Source organism: Marmota monax, unplaced genomic scaffold, assembly GCF_021218885.2.
Source record: "Marmota monax isolate L192 unplaced genomic scaffold, Marmota_monax_Labrador192_F-V1.1 WCK01_AAM20220418_F8-fsc00190, whole genome shotgun sequence".
NCBI classification, from domain to species: domain Eukaryota; kingdom Metazoa; phylum Chordata; class Mammalia; order Rodentia; family Sciuridae; genus Marmota; species Marmota monax.
This window is the reverse complement of record NW_026693010.1, coordinates 1,527,740-1,553,843: the sequence shown is the minus strand read 5'-3', so window position 1 is coordinate 1,553,843 and position 26,104 is coordinate 1,527,740. Positions and strand designations below refer to the sequence as shown.

The 26,104-nt window shown below is 40.0% G+C and overlaps 1 protein-coding gene and 1 pseudogene across 24 annotated transcripts in view; both read right to left on the bottom strand.

Moving 5' to 3' along the window:
* The window catches only part of Mark3 (microtubule affinity regulating kinase 3), a 102,760-nt gene that overhangs the window by 14,717 nt on the left and 61,939 nt on the right, over positions 1 to 26,104 (bottom strand). For 22 of the 24 annotated variants that reach the window (XM_058582226.1, XM_046453187.2, XM_058582223.1 and 19 more), the window contains 9 exons: positions 25,343 to 25,413; positions 18,774 to 18,830; positions 16,523 to 16,759; positions 16,237 to 16,356; positions 15,674 to 15,773; positions 15,243 to 15,355; positions 14,586 to 14,739; positions 10,581 to 10,798; positions 3,409 to 3,512 (listed from right to left, as the gene is read on the bottom strand). In XM_058582226.1, the coding sequence (XP_058438209.1) occupies positions 3,409 to 3,512; positions 10,581 to 10,798; positions 14,586 to 14,739; positions 15,243 to 15,355; positions 15,674 to 15,773; positions 16,237 to 16,356; positions 16,523 to 16,759; positions 18,774 to 18,830; positions 25,343 to 25,413 (1,174 nt within the window). The remainder of the gene's footprint in view (positions 1 to 3,408; positions 3,513 to 10,580; positions 10,799 to 14,585; positions 14,740 to 15,242; positions 15,356 to 15,673; positions 15,774 to 16,236; positions 16,357 to 16,522; positions 16,760 to 18,773; positions 18,831 to 25,342; positions 25,414 to 26,104) is intronic. The other 2 variants (XM_058582228.1, XM_046453182.2) reach the window with 1 other exon arrangement.
* Positions 3,528 to 10,574, bottom strand: LOC131424481 (AFG2-interacting ribosome maturation factor-like; annotated as a pseudogene).

The following is a 26,104-nucleotide window of genomic DNA, read 5'->3' as shown; positions in this document are numbered from 1 at the left end:
ATAATAATCCTCAACTGCAAAATAGTATATTGCATTTGCTTTAATAGATAATGGGTCCAAAGAGGAATTGTATTTTAAGTTGCATGAAGCCAAGTTTCTATGAGCCTTCCCAACTGTTTTGTATTTGTGACTGATAATTTCTTCTTTCTGAAACTCTAATCGACTTACAGCTGCTAAGGGACAGGCACTTTGAATTGTTTGCTATTCAGACTCCTCTCCCACATCAGAACATTTTGATGTGACATGTGCTCACTAAAAGCATACTCAGGTCAGGCAAAAGCAGAATTAAAACTATTCCTGTATAAAAGGCACATGTGTTCACTGTCATTAGTCCTTTTCCCTGTGGCCCGATGCTAACCAAGCAGATAAAATAGTAAAATCACTTTACAATGAAAAATTTTAACCAATGATACCTAGTTCCCAAACTTCTTTTAGGACTCTGTTGTGTTTTACCTTAAGGGTACAATATTACTTCCTTAAATGACCACAATCTTTTACAGTCTTATGTAGCACGGGGGCTGATGAGCAGAGTGCCAGGGTAGGTTGCTCAGCAGCATGATTAACTTGCAAGGTTAGGCACAGTCTATGGAAACCAGGAAAAGTCTTCACATTCTTTCTGAGCAATTTATGATTCATAACAAGAGCTAAGATTTATTGAGCACCATGTGTTAGTGTTAGTGTTTTGCTTCGTGGTCAGAAGCAACACAGCAGAAAGCAGGCTGGCCATCAGCATGCCTGGCTCCAACATGAGTCCCACACAGAAAACCACGCACAGGAGCTTGTGCCAAAGCAAGAACCTGCCAAGACCTGTGCTTCCCGCAGACACCAATGACAAGCTCCATCTCTCACACAGGAAAGCTGACAATCAAAGAAAGATTGCACTAGAATCAGTACATAAAGCTGATTTTAAGAAGAAAAGAAAACAAACAAACAAACTATATATATATATAAAAACCCACTTATGCTGTCTTGTGGCAAAAGGAAAAATAATCTGTATTTGGTGAGCCTTTGAAACAACATCCTATTTTCAGAGTAGAATTTTGAAGGTGGTTAGGGCTTGTTAAGACAGGCATAGGCCTTGGTTTTGTCAGCCCCAATCATTTATGTTGGAATTCTGTATGAACAGCTGCATACAGAATAGAGTCCAACATATTTAAGGTTGAAAGTGGAACAATGTGCTTGTTCCAGAAGTTAACAGGCCCAGGCATCCTGCAGCTCACTTGCATTTTCAAGTAGTGAAGTCATAAGATGTGAGGTGGGAGAGGACAGGACAAAGCAGAGAGCTTTGAGTCAATGATGCAGAGGGAAGCCTCAACCATCAATGTTAAGGGAGAGAAAATTGTCACATTCATGTCTTCACAAAGTGAAAAACATGACCACTAGTTAGCCTTCAAACTCAATACTTGTATAGTTTTTCAATTACTCTATAAAATAGAATAAAATGCAGATATTTTGAAAACTACAAGCCCTGTTTTGTAGGGTGTGGTGCTGAAGTTCTGTTTGGCTGAAGACAACATCTTCCAAAGCAAAGTATTTCAATGACTGATGCTGAGAGAAGCAAGAAGGCCCAGGTGACAGTCAACTTCATCTGGCCCAGGTGATAGATACAGGGCAGTCAACCTAATAAGGAAGGTGTCTGTAGGGGATGCAGAAAGGAAATGACTCAAAGGAATTAAAGAAGTCTTTAAAGTACTTCCATGAATAAATGGAGTAATTTTAAAAAAGGTGAACTGGAGAAGGGCACGTGTGCACTTGGCCTGAGTGTGCAATGTGCACACAGTCACAAGGGTGGAAGCAATGAAAGACTTGCTCTAAACACTCTCCCGCAGCCCCCTTTTTGGTAGTAGGGATTGAACCCAGGACTGCTTAACCACTATGCCACATTCCCAGCCCTTTTCTAAATTTTTTAAAATTTTGATACAGGGTCTCATTAAGTCACCTAGGGCTTTGCTAAGTTGCTGAGGCTGAGGCTGACTTAAATTTGCCTACCTCAGCTTCTGGAATCACTAGGATTATAGATGTATGCCACCATGCCTGACTCTTTAATTTTTTTTTTTTTTTAAAGAGAGGGAGAGGGGGGGAGAGAGAGAGAGATAGATAGAGAGAATAATTTTTAATATTTATTTTTCAGTTTTCAGTGGACACAACATCTTTATTTTATGTGGTGCTGAGGATCAAACCCAGCGCCCCGTGAATGCCAGGCGAGCTTGTTACTGCTTGAGCCACATCCCCAGCCCGAAATAGTTTTTTGTCATAAGGAAAAAGACAATGTTAAGACATACACACAGGAGTCAGAAAATAGGACACCATAATGTAAATATTTCTTAAAATTCATTGACTGATTAATAATCTTACATAAAAAACAGCCTCTTATCAGTTCAAGCCTAAATTACCTATGAAACAGGGACATGATGGACAATTAGGGTTTAAGCAGGGGAGGGTCTTTCTCAGGGGTCACAGAAGTTATGGGTCACATGTCATCTGACTAATAGAAACAGAAACCATCAGTGACATTTTAGAGAGTGTCAGAAGAAAAAAAAAAAATTGATGTTAGATATGACCAGATGATATTCATGTCTCTGGGAGGCCAAGAGACCACAAAAGATGTGAACTTATTTCATGGATCTTCACTCCAGAACTCACTTTTATCTTTTCACTTGGAATTTAGTTGATACACTACTTTTCCAAAACTAAAGAAGGAAAATCCATACCAGTCTGGGAAAACTATTCTATATAGAACATACATTTAATTACACTCTATCAACTCAAGTTTCTTTTTTTTCTCTCTCCCTAAACTAGTCCTACCTCATGGTCTCTGGACCTACTTAATCCTACTTTTCTGTTTACTTATTTTATTTCATAACCCAAGACAGTTGTTTGCAGTTGTCTGATGCTCCTCTTCTGCCTTACTGTCTTTTAAACCATTCAGAATATCAGACTCCCTTTCTTCTGGATGCTCCAATATGTCTGAGGGAGGGACTCTGCTGCTACCATGGCCATTGGTGTCTTTGTGGCACTGGTACCCTTTCTTGAATACTCACTGTCCTACCTCATACTCCCTGCCTCAGGCCCCCAGCCTCCCACTTTCAACCCTGCTTAAGTAACTGACATGTACAAAATCTGACCTCCCTCACCCCATTCACTGTTCTGCAACAAGCCAACAGCCAGCCACGCTCTATCTCATGGGGAGGACTAACCTAGTACTCTTCTCATCAGGCCCTGCCAGCCAGGAGGGTATACTTGGGACAGTAAGAATTTGGAAACCTAGCATCTTGCAATCAAATTTACTTACCTTCCAAGAATACTTACTATTATTTGAATTTTGATTATAAAAACTGAGAAATAAACAACATACTTCCATTTCTCTTAGGAAAAAGAAATTTTTGTGCCAACAGGTCACTGTCATACCTGTTCTCCTTGCCATTCTGGATGACTGAATGCCTGTCCGCTGTGGTTCTCTCACTGCAAACATAAGTATTCCGCCGTGTCATCCCTCCAGATGCTGTGCTACTCTGTAAGAAAAGGGCATTTCTCTGTTAAACTATTAGGTTAAGTACAGACCAATAAGGAAAAAAAGAACTCATCTATGTAAACACAAATACTCAATCTTTAAAAATATGCTAAATTATCAACAGCAATGGCCAAAAGACAAAAAAAAAAAAAAAAGGAGACGCCAACTTGTATAACTCTCATCTGGTAGACCCAGTGAAAAGTAGCTATAACAGAGTGACTTTGAAAAGCTGGTCTATTAATAACAAATAAAATAATCATCCATAGATTACTTAAAATCAGGACAATAGGGTGACCCACTATTTTTTAAAAGCAAATACTTTCAAAATAAAAAATTATTATATAAATATATAAATTATGAAGTAAAAAACTCTTGACATAAAACATCTGCATGATATTGGATTTGATAACAGATTTATAGACAGGACACCAAAAACATGAACAACTTAAAATAAATAAATAAATAAAAATAAGGCAGATTTTAGCAAGTGGATAAAGTTATGGGTGCAGTGGTGCACACCAGTAATTTCAGCAACCCAGGAGGCTGAGGCAGAAGGATCAAAAAAAATTTTTTTTTAATATTTATTTTCTAGTTTTCGATGGACACAACATCTTTGTTTGTATGTGGTGCTGAGGATCGAACCCAGGCCGCACGCTTGCCAGGCAAGTGCCCTACCGCTTGAGCCACATCCCTAGCCCAGAAGGATCAAATTTGAGGCCAGCTTTAGCAATTTTGCAACTCAGTGAGACCATGTCTCAAAAAAAAAAAAAAAAAAGACTGGGGATGTGGCACAGTGCTTAAGTGTCACCAATTTGATGCCAGGTACCAATCTCCACCCCCCAAAAATGGAATTGTGTGTATCAATGAACACTATCAAGAAAATAAAGAGAAACTCCTGGGCTCAAGTGATCTTCCTGCCTCAGCCTTCCAAGCAGTTGGGACTGTACAGGTACACCACCACGCCTGGCTTCAAACAACTTAATTAAAAACGGGCAATATGTTGTGCGGGGCAGATTAAATGAACTCTAGATGAGGCAAAGAGGAAAAGGGGAGGGAGGGAAAGAGAACGGGTATAGGGGTAGGAAAGATGGTGAAATGTGATGGTTATCATTATCCTAAGTATATGTATGAAGACACAAAGGATGTGACTCTACTTTGTGTATAACCAGAGATATGAAAAATTGCGTTCTATATGTGGAATGTGAATTGTAAGGCATCCTGTTGTCATATATAACAAATTAAAATTAAAAGAAAAAATAAATAATGAACAATAAAAAAAATTACAGATTGAAAAAAAAAACAAAAACAACAAAAAACACCCCCAAAACGGGCAACTTGAAGGGCTGGGGGATATGCTCAGTTGGTAGAGTGCTTGCCTTGTATCATGCACAAGACCCTGGGTTTAATCCCTAGCACCACCACCAAAAAAAAAAAAAAACAACTTGAGCTGGATTCACACCTGCAATCACAGTGACTCAGGAGGCTGAGAGGCAGGAGAATCTCAAATTCGAGGTCAGCTTCAGCAAAGTAGTGAGACCCTGTCTTAAAATAAATAAAAAGGGCTGGGGGTGTAGCTTAGCACCAAATCCCGAGTAACAAAAATAAAAATAAAAGTAAAAAGGGCAACTTGAATAGAAATTTCTCCAAAGAAGTTATACAAATGGCCAAAAAGCACAGAAAAAGATGTTTGATTATCATTGGTCATTAAGGAAATATAAATCAAAACCATGAAATACTACTTCATACTCACTAGGATGGTTATAATAAAAATGAAAATAGTGTTGGCAAGGATGTGGAGAAACAGGAACTCTCATATATTGCTGGGAGGAATGTAATATGATGCAGATGTTATGGACAGTTTGGTAGCTCCTCAAAAAGTTAAACAGAATGACATGACCCAGGAATTTTATCCTTTGGTATTATGTCCAAGATAAATGAAAAGCTAAATAATCCACATGGAAATTTGCACACAAATGTTTATAACACTTTATTTGGGGCTGAGGTTGTGGCCTAGTGGTAGACTGCTTGCCTAGCATGCATGAGGCACTGGGTTCCATCCTCAGCACCACATAAAAATAAAATAGAAATGCAGTATCCACCTAAAAAAACTAAAAAATAAATATTAACAAAAGAATGTTTATAACTTTATTGAGCATAATCAAAAGGTGGAAATAACCTAATAAAATAACCTATCGACAGATATTCAAATTGCGGTCTGCATGTACCCAAAGGCATATTAGTTAGCTGTAAAAAGGAATAGAGTACTAATACATGTTACAACTCAGATGAATTCTGAAAACATGCTGAGTTAAAGAAGGCAGACACAAAAGAACACACATTACATGGCTCCACTTATATGAAATGTTCGGAACAGGCAAGCCTGGAGAGAGAAAACAGACTGGTGATTGCCAGGGGAGGAAGAATGGGATGATATTTAATGGGTAGAGGGTACTCTTTGGGATTGTTGAAATCTTAAGAAACTAGAGAGAAATGGTGGTTGCACAACACTGAGCACAGTAAATGCCACCGAGCTGCATACTTTAAAATGGGTAACTATATGTCATGTGAATAGCATATCAATCTAGCTCTTGAAATAAAAACTTTTTAAAAAGGAACTAAAGTCAAAATGATGAATTTTATCATTTTCTCCCATCCTTCCCTCTTCCCTGTCTGTATAGGGGATTGAACACTCAGCGGGTGTTTGTCATTGAGCTACATTCGCAGTTGCTTTTTTTTTAAATCATGAGACAGCGTTTCCCTAAGTGGTTAGGTCCTTGCGAGGTTGCTGAGGCTGGCCCTGAACTTTCAATCCTTCTGCCTCATCCTCCAGAGTCATTGGAATTGCAGGCAGGTGCTGGCTTCCTATAATTTATTATTATTATTATTACTTTTTGAAGCACTGGAGATGGAACCCAGAGGTGTGCACTTTCGGCAAGTGCTTTACCAGTTCTTTTTTATTTTTGAATTAGGGTCTCGACAAGTTGCTGAGTCTGGCTTCAAACTTGGCAATAGTCTGCCCTAGTCCCCTGAGCCACTGGGATTACAGGTGTGCAACATGATGCCCATTCCAATCTATAATCATTTCTTTCTTTCTCTCTCTCTCTCTCTCTTTTATACCTTTAGTTTATTGATTTATATGTAGTTCTGAGGATCGAACCCAGGGCCCCGCACATGCCAGACAAGTGCTCTACCGCTGAGCCACAACCCCCGCCCCCATTTTTTTCTTTTTTAAATATTCTTTTAGTTGGGCTGGGGCTGTAGCTCGGTGGTAGAGCACCACCTTGCATGTGTGAGGCACTGGGTTCGATCCTCAGCACCACATAAAAATAAAGATATTAAAAAAATATATTCTAGGGCTGGGGATGTGGCTTAAGCGGTAGCGTGCTCGCCTGGCATGCGTGCGGCTCGGGTTCGATCCTCAGCACCACATACAAAGATGTTGTGTCCGCCGAAAACTATAAATATTAAAAAATTCTCTCTCTCTAAAAAAAAAAATATTCTTTTAGTTGTAGATGGACATGATATCTTTACTTATTTATTCATTTTTATGTGGTGCTGAGGATCGAACCCAGTGCCTCACATGTTCAAGGCAAGTGCTCTGCCACTGAACCACAACCTCAGTCCTATAATCTTTTTTCTAATCATATAATTTTTGAACAAAGATAAAGCACTAACCCTTAATACAGCATGAGTGGACCATGTGCAGTAAAATACTGAAAACTAATGGGACAAATTATGATAATGTTGTTGCTATCATCTGGATGACTGTTCCCCAAGGTCCAGACGTTAAAAGATGGGGCTCTAGTGTGGCAATATTGGAGGTGGGGCCTGGTGGGAGGTACTTAGGTCATCAGGGTTGTGGCCCTGGACCATCCACTCTCTGTTTCCTGGCTAATGAAGTGGGTGGTGTGTTCCACCACATGTTCCTGCCATGATGTGCTGCCCTCACTGGAGGCCCAAAGCCATAAAGCTGCCCCGTCCTGGACTGGAACTGCTAGAACTGTGAGCCAAAACAAACCCTTTCTTTTTATAAGTTAGTTGCTTCAGGTATTATATTCTAGCAATGCTAACTAATACATGGCTAATTACTCTTCTATTTTTATGTTTCATCAAAACCTCTTTTTCGTTCTTCAAGATGTCAAGTACAGACACAAAGCCAGGATCCGATATCAGTCAGACTTGGTGCTTCAGATAATGCCACAGGTGACTTCTGCCTTTATCTCCTGTCCTTTCCCTCCCTGCCGCTTGGTCCTTACAATACAGACAGGTTTATCAGTACTGCCTTTCCTGCTTTCTATCTCCTCCACTGCCCTGAACCTCAGGAAGGGCAAGCAATGGCCCAGGAACCCTTGGCACAGTCTGGCATGGAGAAGCCCCAGAAACATTTACCATCAATCCTCTCAGGACCCAGTCCTTAGGTTTTAGGCATTGATATTTCAAACATGTCAGGTTGTTATGCTGATATTTCTTTAGAAATATCACAATGCAGCAATGTCAGTCTTCAACTGTGGTGCTTTTGGTCTCCACATAAACGTGAAGTTTCCTTACTCTTCCAGGAACAAGGAAACATTCAGTAGGATATCTTGTACAAGATCTTGGTGTTCATCTGCTGAAATTTGGTCCCAGGCTTTGGGCAATGCTTGGATATTTGCCAAGTCTCCCCACTGGATGGAGGAAAAGAGATACTTTCTCTTCAGATAAGAACTTCAATAATGTCTCTCAATATCTTGCAACCATTCCAACATGTCAGCCACAGAAGGGCTCTCAGCCGAGGGCTGCAGAACAGCATCAAGACCGACCACGTCTGCATGTTGCTCATAGATCCGAAACACTTGCTCCACATGGCCGCTGACCGTGTCGCGCACCTTGAGAAGGGTGGCTAGCCTCTCCCCTAGCTTGTCCAGGACAATGTCCCCAGCCGCCAGCTGCTTGAGCCTCAGCTGCTCCTGTAAGTTGGGGAAGGCCCGGAGCGCCGGCACATCTTGGAACCGCATGCTTTGCGCGGTCTGCAACTGCTCTGCCAGGTTGCTGAGGGAGGCCAGGAGCGGCGAGCAGTCCTGCAGGGTGCTCTCCCACAGGCCCTGCTGCTCCTCCACTGCCGGGAAGCACTTCTTCAGGGCCTCCTGCACAGCAAGTAAAGGCCAGTCTTGAGCCATCTTCTTCCGGAAAGCGCAGCGGCTTGCACTCTCTCTCCATTTTATTTTTGGGTAGCCCAAGGCAACTTCTCTTTTATGAACAAATATAGGTAGCTGATAATGCTCAAGATGTCCTTTCACAACAGTAGCATGCAGAAAGATAAAAGGAATGACAATGGAAAAGGCATGAAAGCAGAGAATGAAGTCCTTCCTTGTCTTTTCTGCTATCAACAAAAGTCGAAGAATGAATTTAAACCAAAGGGCCATGGAATGACAATTCCATTTTATGGCATTCAGAAGGCAAAATACAGCCAGGCATGGTGGTACATGCCTGTAATCCCAGTAACTTGAGTGGCTGAGGCAGGAGGATTGCAAGTTCAAAGCCAGCCTCAGCAACTTAGCAAGGCCTTGTCTCTAAATAAAATATAGAAAATGAATAGGGATGTGGCTCAGTGGTTAAGTGCTCCTGGGTTCAATCCCTGGTTACCCCAAAAAGAATCAAAAACAAAAAAGCAGCAGCAAAATACAAATATTTTTTAACACAGGGTTTACTACGACTAAACACAATGTTGGAGGATGAAGATGAAAACCCTGGAGCTGGGGCTGGGGATGTGGCTCAAGCGGTAGCGCGCTCGCCTGGCATGCGTGTGGCCCAGGTTCGATCCTCAGCACCACATACAAACAAAGATGTTGTGTCTGCCGAAAACTAAAAAATAAATATTAAAAAAAATTCTCTCTCTAAAAAAAAAACAAAACAAAAAACCTGGAGTTCCTTTATGCAACTCTGTCCCATTCAGGATTTGATGAAAAGCTTCCAAGGGAGCAGCAGCCTGCCTGGGGCTCCTCCCTCAGGTTTTTCTGGGGCAGAAGGAGGGCTGCCTCACAGTTACCTTTGTAAATAAGACATGCTTGCCGAATAATCTTAACTTCACTCACTTCTCTGCAAATTATTTCCAAATAATACTTCTAGCAATGCTAAAAACAATTACTGTTAGCTCAAAGAGAAACACTTCAATTCACAGTAAAGTGTTCTGAATCAGAATGGATTCAATTTAATTGAACAAACACTACCTACTCACTGGGGATATTTTTATTAAGGGCAGAGATTAAGGTCAGCAATGTAACTTCAGGCAATTACCAACTGCCTTGCAATTTCTTTACGCTATAGTCTAGCTAAGTCATGGTCCCTGGCATAGGGCACACATGCCCTGCTAGAGCATAGCCTCCAGGTGCCATGCCCACCAGGCTTCTGATCACTGTCACCTGTCTGCACTGCTGTTTTTACTGACTTCCTCCATTAGATTGTGCGGTCACTCGATGTCTTAGTACCAGACACAATCTAAAGCTCAGATCTGTACAGTTAATTGCAAACAGCCTTTACACACAGGACCTGATCACTCACCCAGTGTGTGGGACATGTGCTATGGTTTAAATGTTCGCATCCCTCCAAAATTCATGTTGAAGCGTCATCTCCAATGTAACTACATTAAGTGGGGCTTCAGAAGGTCGTGTTTTATGAATGGGCTTGTCAGCGGCAAATTTGCCCCTTGTGCTGTGTGTGCACAATGTTCTTCTCTGGAGGATATAGCAACAGGGTACCACCTTGGAAGCAAATGCCAATGAACCTGGTAATGCTTTGCTTTGCCCTGGGATTTTCTGGCCTCTAGAACAATAAGAATGAATTTCTGTTCCTTATACTCAGCCAGGTATTGTGTCATAGCAGCAGGAATGAAGTAGAACAGGGGGTATCAACCAGAAAAACCTACAATGTAGCAAGTGGAATTTCTATAGGTGGAGATAGTATGCAGCCTAGTGGATGGATGTTCCAGGCAGAGGAGAGCACAGGAGTGAAACAGGCAGACTCAGAACAGTGGTGTCTATCTGGTTCTAGCCCAACAATCCTAGGGACTACTCCTCAGGCCAGCAATACTTACACTGGGGACAGCAGGGCTTTTCTTGCGTTCAGGAATATCCGCCTTGTTGGGATTACTTGCATTCCCAAGCATGGGACTGGCTGGAGCAATTCCCTTTCCTCCCCCGGCACTGCCACCTGATTTCCGGGAAGGAATTCCATCTTCTTTGAGGTCACTATCTGCAGTGCTGGTCTGACTCCTCTTTGGATATGCCACAACTGAAGGAATAGCTGGTCCAGCTAAAAAAAAAAACAAAAACAACAACAACAAAAAAAAAGTTCATGCTTTAAAAGACAGAAAGTAGCTGATGCAGTGGCACAGGCTTGTAATCCCAGTGACTCAGGAAGCAGGAATTGCAACTTAATGAGTCCAGTCTCAAAATAAAATAACAATAATAATAAAAAGAGCTGGAGCTGTGGTTCAGTGGTAGAATGCCCTTGAGTTTAAAAAAAAAAAAAAAAGGCAGTTTCACATATTATTCTGTGAAAAAATTTGTAAGATAATCTAAGATTCATCCAAAAAGTATAAAACAGTAAAATCCTTAAAATGGTTCCCATTTACATATAATATTGACCCTGCCCTATAAAATGAATCTGATTGCCAGTCATGGTGGCACATGTCTGTAATCTCAGTGACTTGGGAGGCTGAGACAGGAAGATTCCGAGTTAAAACTCAGCCTCAGCAACTCAGGGAGGCCCTGAGCAACTTGGCAAGACCCTGTTGCTAATAAAATATTTTTAAAAAGAGGTGGGGATGTGGCTTAGTGGTAAGCACCCCTGTGTTCAATCCCTAGTACCAAAAAAACAAAAACAAAAACAAAAAAAAACCCACAAACAGAATTTGATTTTAAATTTCGCTTACTAGGGGTTGGGGTTGTGGCTCAGCGGTAGTGCATCTGCCTGTGACAGACACTGGGTTTGATTCTCAGCACTGTGTATAAATAAATAAAGGTCTATCATACAACTAAAACATATATATATTAAAAAAAAGGAAGTACAAAAACCTTTTTAAAATTTGAGATTCTGAATGGAGATAGACAACAATCCACTCTACAGCCTCATTCAAATTTCCTGTTTTATTTGCACTTGTGTGTCTAATACTACACACTTTATCATATGTGTACATTCCTATGAGCACCACCAGTCAATGTACACGACAGTTCTATTTCAAAGACTTTGTGGGGCCACCCTTTCATGGCCTCAGCCACCTTCCACCCCAATTCCTTGTTCTTTAGCTCTGACAACCAATAACCTGTGCTCCATATCTATCATTCTGTCATTTCAAGAATGTTATATGAATATAATCAATAGCATGTGACTTGCGACTGTTCTTCCCACTCAGTATCCATCCACATCACTGTAGGTATCGAGGTTCCTTCCTATTTACTGTGCACCAGTTGGTGGTATGGAGGTAGCACACAGTCACATATATAAGTCTTTTCCTCATGAATTTATTGTTTGGTTATCATATTTAAAAAGACTTTTCCAGTCCAAGTTACAAAACTTTTTTTGACTTTTTTTTGTGGTGTTGGGGATTGAACCCAGGGCTTTATATATGCTAGACAAACACTAACACTGAGCTATACTTATAGCTAAGGGATTTCATTTTTTATATTTTCATATCATGACGCCCAGTTGGAATTTATCCTTAGATGTGAGAAAGGGATCCAATTATTTTTTTCTGATTATTTCCAAATTGCTAATTATCAAATTAATTAAATAAATTTCTTTTAAAACAAGACAAAGAACCCTTTGAAAGTCTGATTGAGATCACCCTTCTCAGGAAGGTGCATATATACACACTGGGGTTTACACCTTGGCCCCACATTAGGAAGCACTGGGGGTCAGAGTGGTCCTTGGTCCTGTGGCTTGTGGTTCAGAGGCAGAAGGACCTCAGTGCTTTTCAGTGGGCCTGCTTCACTGAGAGGCTCACTGGGGCCTGTCCTGCTCAGAGCACTTGAAAGACAGTTCTGGGGGCATTGTCAGAGCTTTCTTTTGCCAATTACTTCATCTCCAAAAAGAGTAAAAAAATTAAAAAATAAATAAAAAATAAAATGCCGGGGACATGATCAGTGATTTTTCTCTATAAATCAATTTCTAGAAATAGTCCTGCATGAACTTCCTTTTAATATTAGAAGGTACAAGAAAGGATTCTGAAATCCTTTGAAAATTATTATAAAAAGACCACTCCAATGAGGTGGTTTAGTGGACAAGCCACAGGACCAGGGACCAAGTGTCTTGGGTTTTGCCCTGGGTATTCTAAACTTGCTCTGTGACCTCAGGAGACTTAGTGACCTTCCTTGACCTACTTCTTTATTGAAAAAATGGGGGACTGGTGAGTATATGGCATCAGGTCCAAAGCTCTTTTTATTTCTAGCATTTTATGAGCAGGGGGAAAGGCATTAATACAGATAGAACCTATGGGCCTAAGGAAGAACAAACTTATTAAGGCAATGCCTGGAGAAATGAGAAAATTGAATTACTAGGTTTCTTTCAGCATTTAGGAACAATTCCGTTTAAATTGAATGATTTTAGGAAAAAAACGTGGGCATCTGCTAGCTTATTTCATCGGCAACTAACAAGAACACACAAGGCGACAGACCTGAATCCCCACTTCATTCATAGATGCTACAAAGCCTGGTGTCAGAATGGGTTCTGAGCTCAGTTCTACCCTGGCAGAGCAAACACTGCAACAGCTTCAGTCCAGCCAGGCATGGGCATGCACTGGCAGGAAGAGCAGTGGAAACCAAAGAAAAGCAGCTCACTTTATTTTATTTTAGGTGTAGATGGACACAATACCTTTTATTTTATTTATTTTTATGTGATGCTGAGGATCGAATCTAGTGCCTCACACATGCTTAAGCAAGCTCTCTGCTGCTGAGCTACAACCCCAGCCAGCATCATTTTTAATGCAAAACCAAAGCATGTCTGGAATGCTTTGTGTAGCTCAGTTTCAAATCTCAAGATCAAAGAATGGAGGTAAAAAATGTCCAGAGAAGGGAAATGAAATGAACAAGGGATTAATGGGGAGTCCCACAGGAGGTCATTCTTTTAAATAGGACCAGGTCAGCCTGGGAAAGATGGAGCACGCCCGTAATCCCAGGGGCTTGGGAGGCTAAGGCAGGAGGATCCCAAGTTCAGAGCCAGCCTCAGCAAAAGCAAGGCACTAAGCAACTCAGTGAGACTCCGTCTCTAAATAAAATACAAAAAAGTGCTGGGCATGTGGTTCATTGGTTGAGAGCCCCTTAATTCAATCCCTGGTACCCAAAAAGAAGAAAGAAAAAAAAATTAGGACTAGGTCAATATAGATTTACTTTCTGAACCCTAGAATACTGGAGTTAAAGGAATACCCACAATTTTTACATTTACAGCCACACATATGCTAGCATCTCAGGAACCCAAAAGAGCTGCCTTAAAGGTAGAATAACCACAGGGGTAGGTCAGCCTACCCATCGGGGCCTTCAGCTTCCAGTGAAGTTTAAGAGTGAGGGTGGCTTAACCAAACCAACAACAAGAGTGAGGATGAGAATGACACCATAACAATTAAAGCCAATTAAGACACAACTGAGGTACCATGGACTCCCTAGGGTTGCTTTAACCAACATGGTGGCTACTGGCCACATGTGGTTCTATGTATTTACTTTAAGTGAGATTTAAAAACACTGTTAAGTCCACTTGATTGGGCTGCACAGATATAGAACATTGTTAGCAACACAGAGAATTCTACCAGAGAATGCTGTCCTACAAAGTAAAACCAAGGCAGGGGTGGAGAAGAGATGGACAGAACTCCAGACTACTAAGTCAGGGGTCTCAGAGGGTGAAAAGCCTTGGGGAGCTTCTGCCCAGCTGAGCCTTACCCAGCCAGAGTCCACCAAATCTGTCAAGGAGATAAGAGCCTTGATTGTGCCAGAACCTGAGAAAAGGCAGGCAGGCAATGCCACAAAGGAACATCACACCAATTTCCACCCTGGCAGACCACAAGCAAAAAAAGGGTGCAGCCAGAACTGCTGAACAGCCTCAGACTTACCATGGTCACTGTACCGTCTCTGCTTCTGGCTGGAAGAAACACTTCTTTGCACTTTGTGGTGAGGAGACTGGCCAGTGCTGTTGCTGAGGTCACTGCTTGGCCGCACCTTAGCAAGTGAAAGGTTGCTGCTAGAACTGGAGTCGCTAGCGTCCAGCTACGGGAGAATGAGAAGAGCGGCAACCATACACGGACCCCAGTGGCTTGTCAGGAAGCTCAACTTCTCATGACCACACAGCTCTCATGAACATTCACTTAGAGAGGGGGCACAGCGATGTACAAGGTGACAACCCTAAACTCAGGCAAAAGCATTTTTCTGACTGCTGGGAAAACTCACAAAAGGTTATATATTAATGATCTTTCTAAGCTTTTTCAAACTAACAATGCTTTGTTTGCTTGATTTGACACATCATTTCTAAACTATTAATTACTATAGGTTAATTTATGAATACTCCTATATATTTTACGGCATTGTTATTTTAAAGTTAAAATAGTAGCTCATAATGGTCACAGGAGTTAAGATTTATTATTTGTAGGTAAATTTTAAAAATATTGCATCAAATGTTTTATATATTAAAAAAATAACCAAAAAAAATAGTTTATATAAACTGATCATTCATATAAAGGATATTTTAGCTCTTCCTCTTTGATTACTCTTACCTCTGAAGATTTTCTCCCCAACAACAAGTATGTAGCTGTGATTTCATCATATTTCATTTTACTGAGAGATTCTTGAATTTCTTCTTGTGAATATCCCATTCCTACCATAATATCTAAAATAAGGGTATAATATGGTTTATGTGTTTTGTTTGCATAAGAAATCATCTGTTACAGAGTAAAATAATTTTCCTTATTTGACCTAAAAAAATCATACACTTCCTAACATAAACAAATGGTTGAATGTGTTTCTGTTTCTGGGTACTGACGCTGGAAACTGCAGGTGGTGATTCATGAATGGGGCAGAACAGAGAAGCCAGACAGTATGTCTTGTACACATTTCTCATTCTTCATACTTGAGATGCGCATATAGGAGTGAAGACAACAAGTCATGTAAATAGACATATACAAACACGTAGGCACAGAGGAATTACCTATTCTCTTCTGGTCTGAGATGTCTAGTTCTGGTTCAACAAAGGGTTTAAGCTCATCTTCCTCATGCCCTGCATTGATCCACCTGTCCTTCATGATTTGCTGTAAAGGTGAACGATTCATTAGCAGCATAAAATAAAATATCCCAATGACCACAATTTAGAAAAATTTATTTTCAACATTTTATTGATTACAGTTCAAAAGGTAACTTAAGCCAGGCATGGTGGCGTGCACCTGTAATCCCAGCTATACAGGTGAAAGGTTGAGGCAGGAGGATGGCAGGATCTAGGCTAGACTAGGCAATTTTGCAAGATCTGCCTCAAAATAAAATAAAAAGGGCTGGGGATGTAGCTCAGTGGCAGACTTCTTATCTAGGATGTGTGAGGCCCTGGGTTTGATCTCAGGTACCACCCTCCCCTCACCAAAAAAATGTAACTTTAAAAAATATATATATTTTTTATTTCATTTCATGCTTAAAAAAAGCCCAGGAGAGATTTTAGTATGTCATACAAACCAAGCAAGTTCTGAAAATACTCATGACTCTCCAAGTCACTTGTATTATTACCTCTAGAGTGCCTCGCTTAATTGGGTTTAGCACCAGGAAGCGTTTGAGAAGGTTTTCACAGTCTGTGGACATGTAGAAAGGGATTCTGTATTTCCCTCGTAACACTCTCTCTCTAAGTTCCTTTGAGGATGTAGAGGAAAGAAAATGAGTCAACTTTAAGGTTAAAAAAAAAAAGGAAAACCCACTAAAGCCCCCATACCAATATAACATAGAAACATCAATTCATACAACTTCATAAAAATTCTCTTAGTTTGGAGAAGAACATGGCTATACCCAATTCTTATACCTTCAGATTTTGCCCGTCAAAGGGAAGTGACCCGCTGACTAGGGTGTACAGAATCACGCCAAGACTCCACACGTCGACTTCCGGCCCGTCATACTTCTTGCCCTGGAAAAGCTCTGGGGCTGCATATGGAGGACTACCACAGAATGTGTCTAGCTTACTGCCAAGAGTGAACTCGTTGCTGAAACCAAAATCTGCTATTTTAATGTTCATATCTGCATCTAACAACAGATTTTCAGCCTAGAGGGAAAACACCAAGATAAACATGAAAGTTAACCAAAAAACAATTACAATTCTGACTCATTATGAGTCAGCATCCTCTCATGAAAACTTTTTGTAATGACATGAGATCAGTATCTCCTAATAATAAAAATGAGAAAACACTGCTTCTAGACAAAAAGCAGGAGACAAATTAGAACTCGTAATTTTATAACATGAATAATCCAAAACATACATCAAATACAGATTAATTACAGCAGTAATTTAAACATTCAATATACCCCCAAGATCAAGAAAAACATAATAACCTTTATGATTAACAATAAGGCTTTTAAAAAATATAGGCTCTTGCTTTAAGCAGACAGCTGTATTTCATAAAAACTGCTAGAGTTGAGAAATGGCTATTATTGGGAAGGGAGAAATCTCACTCAAGAGAAAAACCAGCCCCTTTCATTTACTTCAACCAACTTGTACGAAGCAGTTACCACACAACAGGAGTTAGACTGGTGATGGAAGTGTAAGGATGAGCCAGACAGGGCCCTGCCTCAGTTCAGAAGGGGAGAGAAGAAGGGCTGTAGTTGTAGCTCAGTGGTACAGTGCTTGCCTAGTGTGTGTGAAGCATTGGGTTTGATCCTCAGCACCACATAACAATAAATAAAATAAAGGTACTGTGTCCATCTACAACTAAAAAAAGTGGGAGAGGAGGAAGATAAGCAGCTGCCAGCTGCCGGAGACCCATGCACTGTGGCAGAGGTTCTACACACCAGGGGCTCAGCACTGGTGGGTAGGCAGTTTCCCAGAAGAAGTAAAATCAAGCCTGAGACAAGTGATCGAAGAGGGTGGGTTTGCAGGTAGAACAGTCTGAAACCTATTCTTTCTAGAACCTGAAATCCTATGTGAGATGCACAGGTGGCCAGGCTGAAATGCAAAGGGCTGCCAAGTGACCTGTGCTTGAGAAGTATGGGTTTTCATTCTGAGGGAAAGAGGAAGCTACTGTGGAGTTGTTAAGCAGAGATGTGACAATTTTATTTATGTTTTCTAAAAACTACTCTGGATGCAATGTGGAAATCATACTGGTGAGGAAGGGGCAAAATCAGAAACGGAAGACGTTAGGAAGGAAGAGCTCAGGCTTTGGATATGCTGAGATGCCAAGGGGTGCTCAGGTAAAGAGGCCTTCATGCCACCTGCATCCTGGGAAGAGACCAAAGGTCACTAGTACATAGGCAGCCACCGGAGCTCCTAGAATAAAATCAAATGCACTGAGGGTGGGCAACAATAGGAGCAAATAAGAGGACAGCTTGCATGAGAAGGGCACAGAGAAGAGTGCCAAGTCAAGACTGAGTATCTAGTAAATGACTGGAGAATGTGCTGTGAAGGTGGAAAGAGAGGGGTATTATATCTGGAAGGTACCTAACGGAGAAACTGGGATGAACTGCAATATGGGGTAAACTCCAGCATGTGGAATGCTCTTGGTGAGAAGGTGGAAGAGAAAGAGAGTAAAGGAAGAAACAGAGCGATGAGGCAGCAGACTGCACAGCCCTGCAGGGTACCACATTCCTGTAAAAAGGAGGGAAGTGAAGGCTGTCTGTGGGTGTGTTGGGCAGATGGGCCTGGTAGGAAAGTGTTCTGCCAGCCACACAACCTCTTCCTTCTCTGAGTAAGGGCAGAGGTGCAGGCCCACAGGAGGCCTCTAGCAGGACTGCTGTTGGCAGGGGAGAATGCTCACTTGGGCAGAAAGGGTACAACACAGCACTGGAGATACTGTCCAGGGGCACCTGTGCACTTCTCGGGGTTTTTTCTCTTTGGTTTTGACCCCTGTGCTCCAGAGATCAACTATTAGCTGTCACTAAAACAGGAAATACTTTTAATAAACTTCACTTTTATTTTAATACTCCTTACTATAATTTGATGAATAGGATTCAATTGTCATAGGATTTATTTTTTCCTCTTTAATAACACATCTAATACATGCCTCATTTGTGAAATAGCCACTGAGTGAGCTGAACATCCACTGAGCAAGGGCACTTGGACGTACCTTGAGGTCTCTGTGAACGATCCGCTTTTGGTGGCAATATTGTACTGCAGACACGATCTAGGTGGGTAAGAGGAGAAGATTAGTTACCCCTGGTACAGATGTGTAATTAAGAGGAAAGCTTCGTGGGCTGGGGTTGTAGCGGTAGCGTGCTTGCCTAGCATGTGTGAGGCACTGGGTTCAATTCTCAGCACCACATATAAACAAATAAAGTAAAGGCCCATTGACAACTAATAAATAAATAGCACTGGGGATGTGGCTCAGTGGTTAAGTGTCCCTAGTATCAATCCCTAGTATCAAAAATAAAACAAAAGATGAAAGCTTCATCAATGTTCCCATGTTAAAAAAAAAAAAAATCTAAGCACTTGAATTGTGTGAATTTTTGAAAACAATTTTTAAAAATATCTTTCATCTATAGATGAACTTTTTATTTATATTTATTTTATGTGGTACTGAGGATGGAACCCAGTGCCTTACATGTGCGAGGCAAGTGCTCTGCCACTGAGCCACAACCCCAGGCCCCTGAAAACAATTTCTTATATTTTGAACTTTTCAATTTTGAGACTGTAAGGATAAAAGCAGGAAGATAAATGTAAGGATTTTTTTCCAGTCTTCTCCAGTTTTCACTGAAGTCTTTTCTTGCATTCAATCTGTTAATATTCCACTTATTTTTCAGAGAGGACAGGCCCAGTGCTTCTGGGCACTTATCATGACCTGTGAGCTAACCCACCACCAACCAGCAGTGGCAGACCCTTCATCCGGGTGTCTGCTCAGCACCCCTCTTCCCTGCTTCTGCCCACAACACTCCCTGTTCCTGTCAGCTAACGTTACTTACCTCTCCAGTGTTAGTTTCCTCTTTCTTAAAATGGAAGAATGGATGCTGATCTTATGTGAACTATGAACTATGAAAATTACTACATGCATCAACAAGGGCTCCGCTCACTTTCAGAAACGATGTGTTTTTCTTTAGCCAACTTGCAATTATTACTACAATTAACACTGTTAATTAAACAACTGTTTACTGACATTTCACAATTACTAGTAACTTTAAATAGTCGGAAGCTTTATATGCTCATTAAGGAAATTTTAGAAAATATAAAAAAATACATGTAAGTGTATACCTACACTACCATCAAATATTGAATACCTCCTGCTATTTTGCTGATTTGCTTCTAGTCTTTTTTTTTTTTTTTGGTATTTTGCATATGCATTTAGATGTACATGATTCTGTATATACAAAACTGGGATTACAATGAAAATACTGTTTGTTTTTCCAAATCATCATCATTCCAAAAATATAAACCAAATGGACACACTTATGCTGGACATAAAAGCATAGAGAGGACTGTTGTATATTTTGGTTCAAAATAAGCAGAAAGGAGAAACTGGGTTGGGGTCAGAATGGGATAAATACCAAAATCAGGGCTTCATTAAGAAGCTTTAGTACTTTATTTTTTAAAATTTTTTCTTAATACTTATTTTTTAGTTGTAACTGAACACAATATCTTTATTTTATTTATTTATTTTTATGTGGTGCTGATGATGGAACCCAGGGCTTGGCATGTACTAGGCAAGCCCTCTACCGCTGAGCCACAACCCCAGCCCCATGAATATTTATTTTTAAATAAAGTACTAAAGCTTCTTGGGACTGGGGTTGTGGCTCAGCGGTAGAGGGCTCGCCTAGCACGTGCCAAGCCCTGGGTTTGATCCTCAGCACCACATAAAAATAAATAAATAAAATAAAGGTATTGTGTCAACTACAACTAAAAAATATTTATTAAAAAAAATTTTCAGAATATGAGACCCACTCATAATCAACTAAAGGTACAAACATTCCAATGCCAAAACATGGGTTTCAGAGCATGCATTAGTCTGGTTTAATACTACTGCTATTGAATTCTATCAACATGAAAACAGGGAGATGAAATAGCTTTGCTTTCCCAAACAAAATCTACCTATGACACAGGTAAATCTTACCTTACTGCCTGGTCCCATTCAGCATTTATATTAGTTTTCCCTCTTATTTTTCCCCCCTCATATGGAGATTTCTTTTTGTAGGTTATTTTTAAATTCTGCTTTTGAATCACATTTGATAATTTCCTGTCCATTCTCAGTTCATTTCTCTTTCTTTAGCTCTAAACATCTCAAAGCTAACCTGTTGACACAATCCCTAAAAATATGCAACTTAAACCCACTGTTTTCTTGTGTTCTGTTATTAGCTAGAGGCAGGCTGAGATTCTAGATGTTTTCTAGGTTAAAATAAGAATGTTAGCCTAATTCACTTTTGCTCACTCAAGAAAGGACAGAAACATCAACATTACCAGCCCACCAAGAAATAGATAAGGAAAGAAGATGTAGCCAGGAGTCTATTCCTTGAGAAGAGCAAGAGTGCAACCAAGCAACTGATATGGCAGATGCAGTGAGGAGAACGGAAATGGTGAGCAGCGGGATGAGGGATCCTTTGAGGAGGAAGGTGGAACCAAGGGCCTCTGCATGGCACAAAAAGGATCACACCCAGCACCCTGTGCATGTACCACACCTTACTCTTTGTCATAAGCAGAAAACCTTAGACATTTTTTTTTTTTTAGTCAAAGTTGTGATGATTTGTAGAAGGCACAGCAATTAGAAAGTAAAAACACAGTATTGCGCCTGGTGCTGCCAGGTCTGAAGGAGCTGTCTAAGGCCAGTAGCCACCAGAAGGGAGGACAGTCTTTCTATGTACACAAACCAACTAAAGGCACAAACAAATAAGCCATTTTTACTGGTCCAACTAATAAGAGGTTCCTCAAACAGGCTTCACAATTTCTGCAGGGAATTTCAAATAAAAATCTGAGTAATTTTCGCAACATAAATGTCCAAGTCTCTCTGACAAATCTGAGGGCTGGACGTGGGGTGGTAGAGGTGGGGGGTTATGGTGTAGGTCCTCAACTGCTGCCTGCTCTGGCTACCTGGACATGCCCTTTCCCTATAATCAGACTACCCGTGCAAATCAGATTCTCTTGGATGGAAAGAAATTTAAGTTGAAGGAGGGAAAAACTCTTGGCTTAATTTAGGTGGCCAGTTTCTATTAAGAATACAGTTATGGGGGCTGGGGTTGTGGCTCAGTTGGTAGAGCGCTCGCCTTGCACTGTGTAAGACCCTGGGTTCGATCCTCAGCACCACATACAAAAATAAACAAGTGAAATAAAAGTTTAGTTGTGTCCAACTACAACTAAAAATAAATATGTTTTAAAAAAAAAAGAATACAGTTATGAAAAGGAACAGACTGGTTTTGTTTTCTAATAAAAATTTGAGTTTCCTTTCATACACAACAGAATGAAACAATATTAGAAATAGAAAACCTGCAGAATTCATCAAGTATAATTTTATCTTTTTATGGCTAAAAAAAGGATCAGAGAAGTTAAATGATAACCATAACCACAGTTAGTTGATTTCTTTTTTTTTCTTCTTGGTGGTGACAGAGATAGAACAAGGGGTGCTCTACAAGTGAGTATCCCCAGGCCTTTCTGTTTTTTTATTTTGAGACAGGGTCTTGCTAAGTTGTCCAGGCTGGTCTCTAACTTGTGATCCTCCTGCCTCAGTCTCCTGAGCAGCTGGGATTATAGGTATGCACCACTATGCCCAGCTCAACTTTGATATTTAAAAGATTTTTAATTCAAAGTACTATTAGTAGCACTTTGAATTTAAACTTTTAAATTAAATTTAAGCAACAGCAAAAGTTAAGAAACTTATAGATGAACCCTTAACTATAAACACGAGACTAGCAAATCAAAGGAGACACTGTTAAGAGAAAACTAGAAAACCAGCTAAAATCACCTTTCCAAACATGTGAAACTTTAAATAAAATCTCCTATTCATCCTGACAAACTTATAAGTGAATAAAACAAAAATTTAAAGGTTCTAAGAGAAATGAGGCCATACTGCCTTTTAAATATAGAACTTTAACTGTGAGAGCACTGAGTTAATTAATTGATTTATTTTTGATGCTAGAGATTGAGCCCAGGCCGTGTCCCTGCTATAAGCACATGCTCTACCTCAGAGTTACATCCCCAACCCAGAATTTATTTAAAAGTAATAACGCACCTGTGCCCTTTCTTTTATTTAAGTCTGTTGGCAAATTATGGCCTATGTGCTCAATCGGCCCAGCCCTGGTTTTGCAAATAAACTTTCACTGGAATACAGTCACACTCGTTTGAGCCGTGGCTGCTCCTATGCAACAGAGCAGAGTTCAGTTGCAACAGAAACCACATGGCCCATTGAGACTGAAATATGCATTGTCTGGTCTTTTCACAAAGAGCCTGCTGATCCCTGATCTTCACATTAGGACAATGCACTGATGAACACATTGTGTCACATCATCCCCTTAATGGAACATCTAAAAACTTAAACTATGCAACAAATATACCACTTTTCATAACTTTAAATAAATGCCTATGTTTTTAGAGTTCTATTCTTTTGAGAATATTAACAGGTGAATAATTACTGAAAATATTCATTGATATTAGTAATGATAGTACGTTAGATTATGATTTCCAACCTATTTTAATGCAACTGTGTCAATTTCATTGAAATATTCTCAATATTGAAAACTTAGAATTTAAAGAGTTAAGACTAGTTTTGAAGTGAGAGAGCCTGGGTCTGAATCTATATCAGCTCTGCCACATGACAGACATGAAAATACAGGGTAAACTGTTAAATCTTTACATGTCTTAAGTTTTTTATCTTTAGCAAATGAGTATTATGCTAATCCTTAATCCACAAGGCTGCTGCATGATTTACATTAATTTATACAAGTGTCTGGGAGGTGATGGCCAATTGATAAATGATTATTAATGGAGAGTTATGTCACCTTTATACTTAAAATCAGCTAATTAAAATTAGAGACTCTTTAAAGAGTGGGGTAAAGAAAAAACTAAGTGAATTTTGGGACTGTGATATTCTTCTTGCTAAAAACTGAAATGGGGGGGGCTGGGGATGTGGCTCAAGCGGTAGCGCGCTCGCCTGGCATGTGTGTGGCCCGGGTTCAATCCTCAGGACCACATACAAACAAAGATGTTATGTCCGCCGAAAAAAATAAATATTAAAATTCTCTCTCTAAAAAAATAAATAAATAAACAATAAAAACTGAAATAGGGGGCTGGGGATGTGGCTCAAGCGGTAACGTGCTTGCCTGGCATGCGCAGGGCGCTGGGTTCGATCCTCAGCACCACATACAAATAAAATAAAGATGTTGTGTCCAATGAAAACTGAAGAAAAAAAAAACTGAAATAGTTTGCTTTTTAAAAATTTTTAAAAGGAGCACCCTACTATGCTTGGCTAAAATGGTTTTAATTAATGTAATCACAGGCATCTTCGAAAGATTCTAGATTTTGTTTTTGTTTTTTGTGGTACTAGGGATTTAACCCTGTGTGTGTGTGTGTGTGTGTGTGTATTTACAAATTTATTATTTTAAAAATCTAATTTATAATATTCACTTATTTATTTTAAAATTAACCCAGGGGTGCTTAACTACTGAGCCATAACTCCACAGCCTTTTAAAATATTTTACTTAGAGACAGGGTCTCGATGAGTTGATTAAGGCCTCACTAGTTGCTGAGGCTGAACTTGAACTCACACTCCTTCACAGCCTCACAAGATGCTGGGATTACACAGGTGTGTAAGCACAGTGCCTGGCTTTATTTTTTATTTTATTTTATGTTTTTTATGGTGCTGGGGATTGAACCTGGGGCCTTGTGGATGCAAAGCAAACACTCTATCAATTGAGCTATATCTCCAGCTCTTATTTTTTATTTTTGAGACAGGGTCTCGCCAAGTTATCGAGGCTGGTCTTGACTTGCGATCCTCCTGTTTCAGCCTCATAAGCTGCTGGCATGCTCCATTGCACCTGGCAAAGCTCTAGATTTTTAAAGTTAAACTGCCAAAGGTCAATGTTTAGAGACTGATGTCTCAATTACAAAGCTCTGGGGAAACACATGGCTACCACTAACACCTGCCTCAGGCATGAAAGGTACCATATATATATATATATATATATATATATATTTTTTTTTTTAATGGTGCTGAGGTTCAACCCATGGCCTTGTGCATGAGAAGCAAGCACTCTCCCAACTGAGATATATCCCCAGCCACTTAATAATTTTTTTTTTTAATATTTATTTTTTAGTTTTCGGCGGACATAACATCTTTTGTTTGTATGTGGTGCTGAGGACTGAACCCGGGCCTCACGCATGCTAGGCGAGCATGCTACCGCTTGAGCCACATCCCCAGCCCCATTAATAAATTTTTTTATTATTTACTTTTTAGTTGTAGTAGGACATAATACCTTTATTTTACTTATTTATTTTTATGTGGTGCAGAGGATCGAATCCAGGGCCTCACATGTGCTAGGCAAGCACTCTACTGCTGAGCTACATCTCCAACCCCACTTAAAAAATGTTTGTTGAAAAAAATGGTCATCCTCTGCTCCACCCAATGGGTGTCATGAGCACTAACAGAGGCAAACACTTGTTTGTTTCAGGGTTTGTCAATATAAATTAAGTAAATTAATCAGCTAAAGACATGTGAATTCATACCTGTCTAAATTTAGCTCTTGCTTCTTTTTCCTTCATTCTTCCATGTGCAACCAAATAGTCAAATACTTCACCTATAATTGAGAGAAATAAAAGGAGAAGTTATACTTCTGAGCATTAATTTTCCCAGAAATTGTTAATGTTTCACTTTTAGCACTACTCTAAATTTTGGTGGTGGCAGGGGGTAACTGGAGACTGTATCCAGGAGTACTTTACCACTGAGTTACATCCCCAGCCCTTTTTATTTTTGAGACAGGGTCTCACTAAGTTGCTCAAGGCCTCACCAAGTTGCTGAGGCTGGCCTAGAACTTGTGATCTTCCTGACTCAGTCTCCTGAGTTGTTCCGATTACAGGTGTGTGTTACCACCATCCACACATAATTTTTATTTTTTTATACCAGTATAAAGTTAGCCAGAAATATGTGGAATGTGAATTAAGCTAGGATAAAGTTTCACTGGGTATTTAAGTTCACCAGTAAAATCTTTAAGCTGGAGAAAAGCCTTAAAATTAAATTCTCATATGCTTAAATTATACAACTTCCATTTAATAGTTTTTTTTTTTTCATTTTACATGTTTTCAATATGCTTTAATAAAAACTGAGCAATGAAAATGGAAAGTTAAAATGAATTAAATTATTTGGGTTAAAAGAAGCCATTCTCCTTGTTGGATGATGGCCACAAAGTATTTCCTGAGTGTGTTAATTCATTCAACAAACATTTATTGAGTGCCTAGTAACTGCCAGGCACTGTCCCAGGTTCTGGAAAA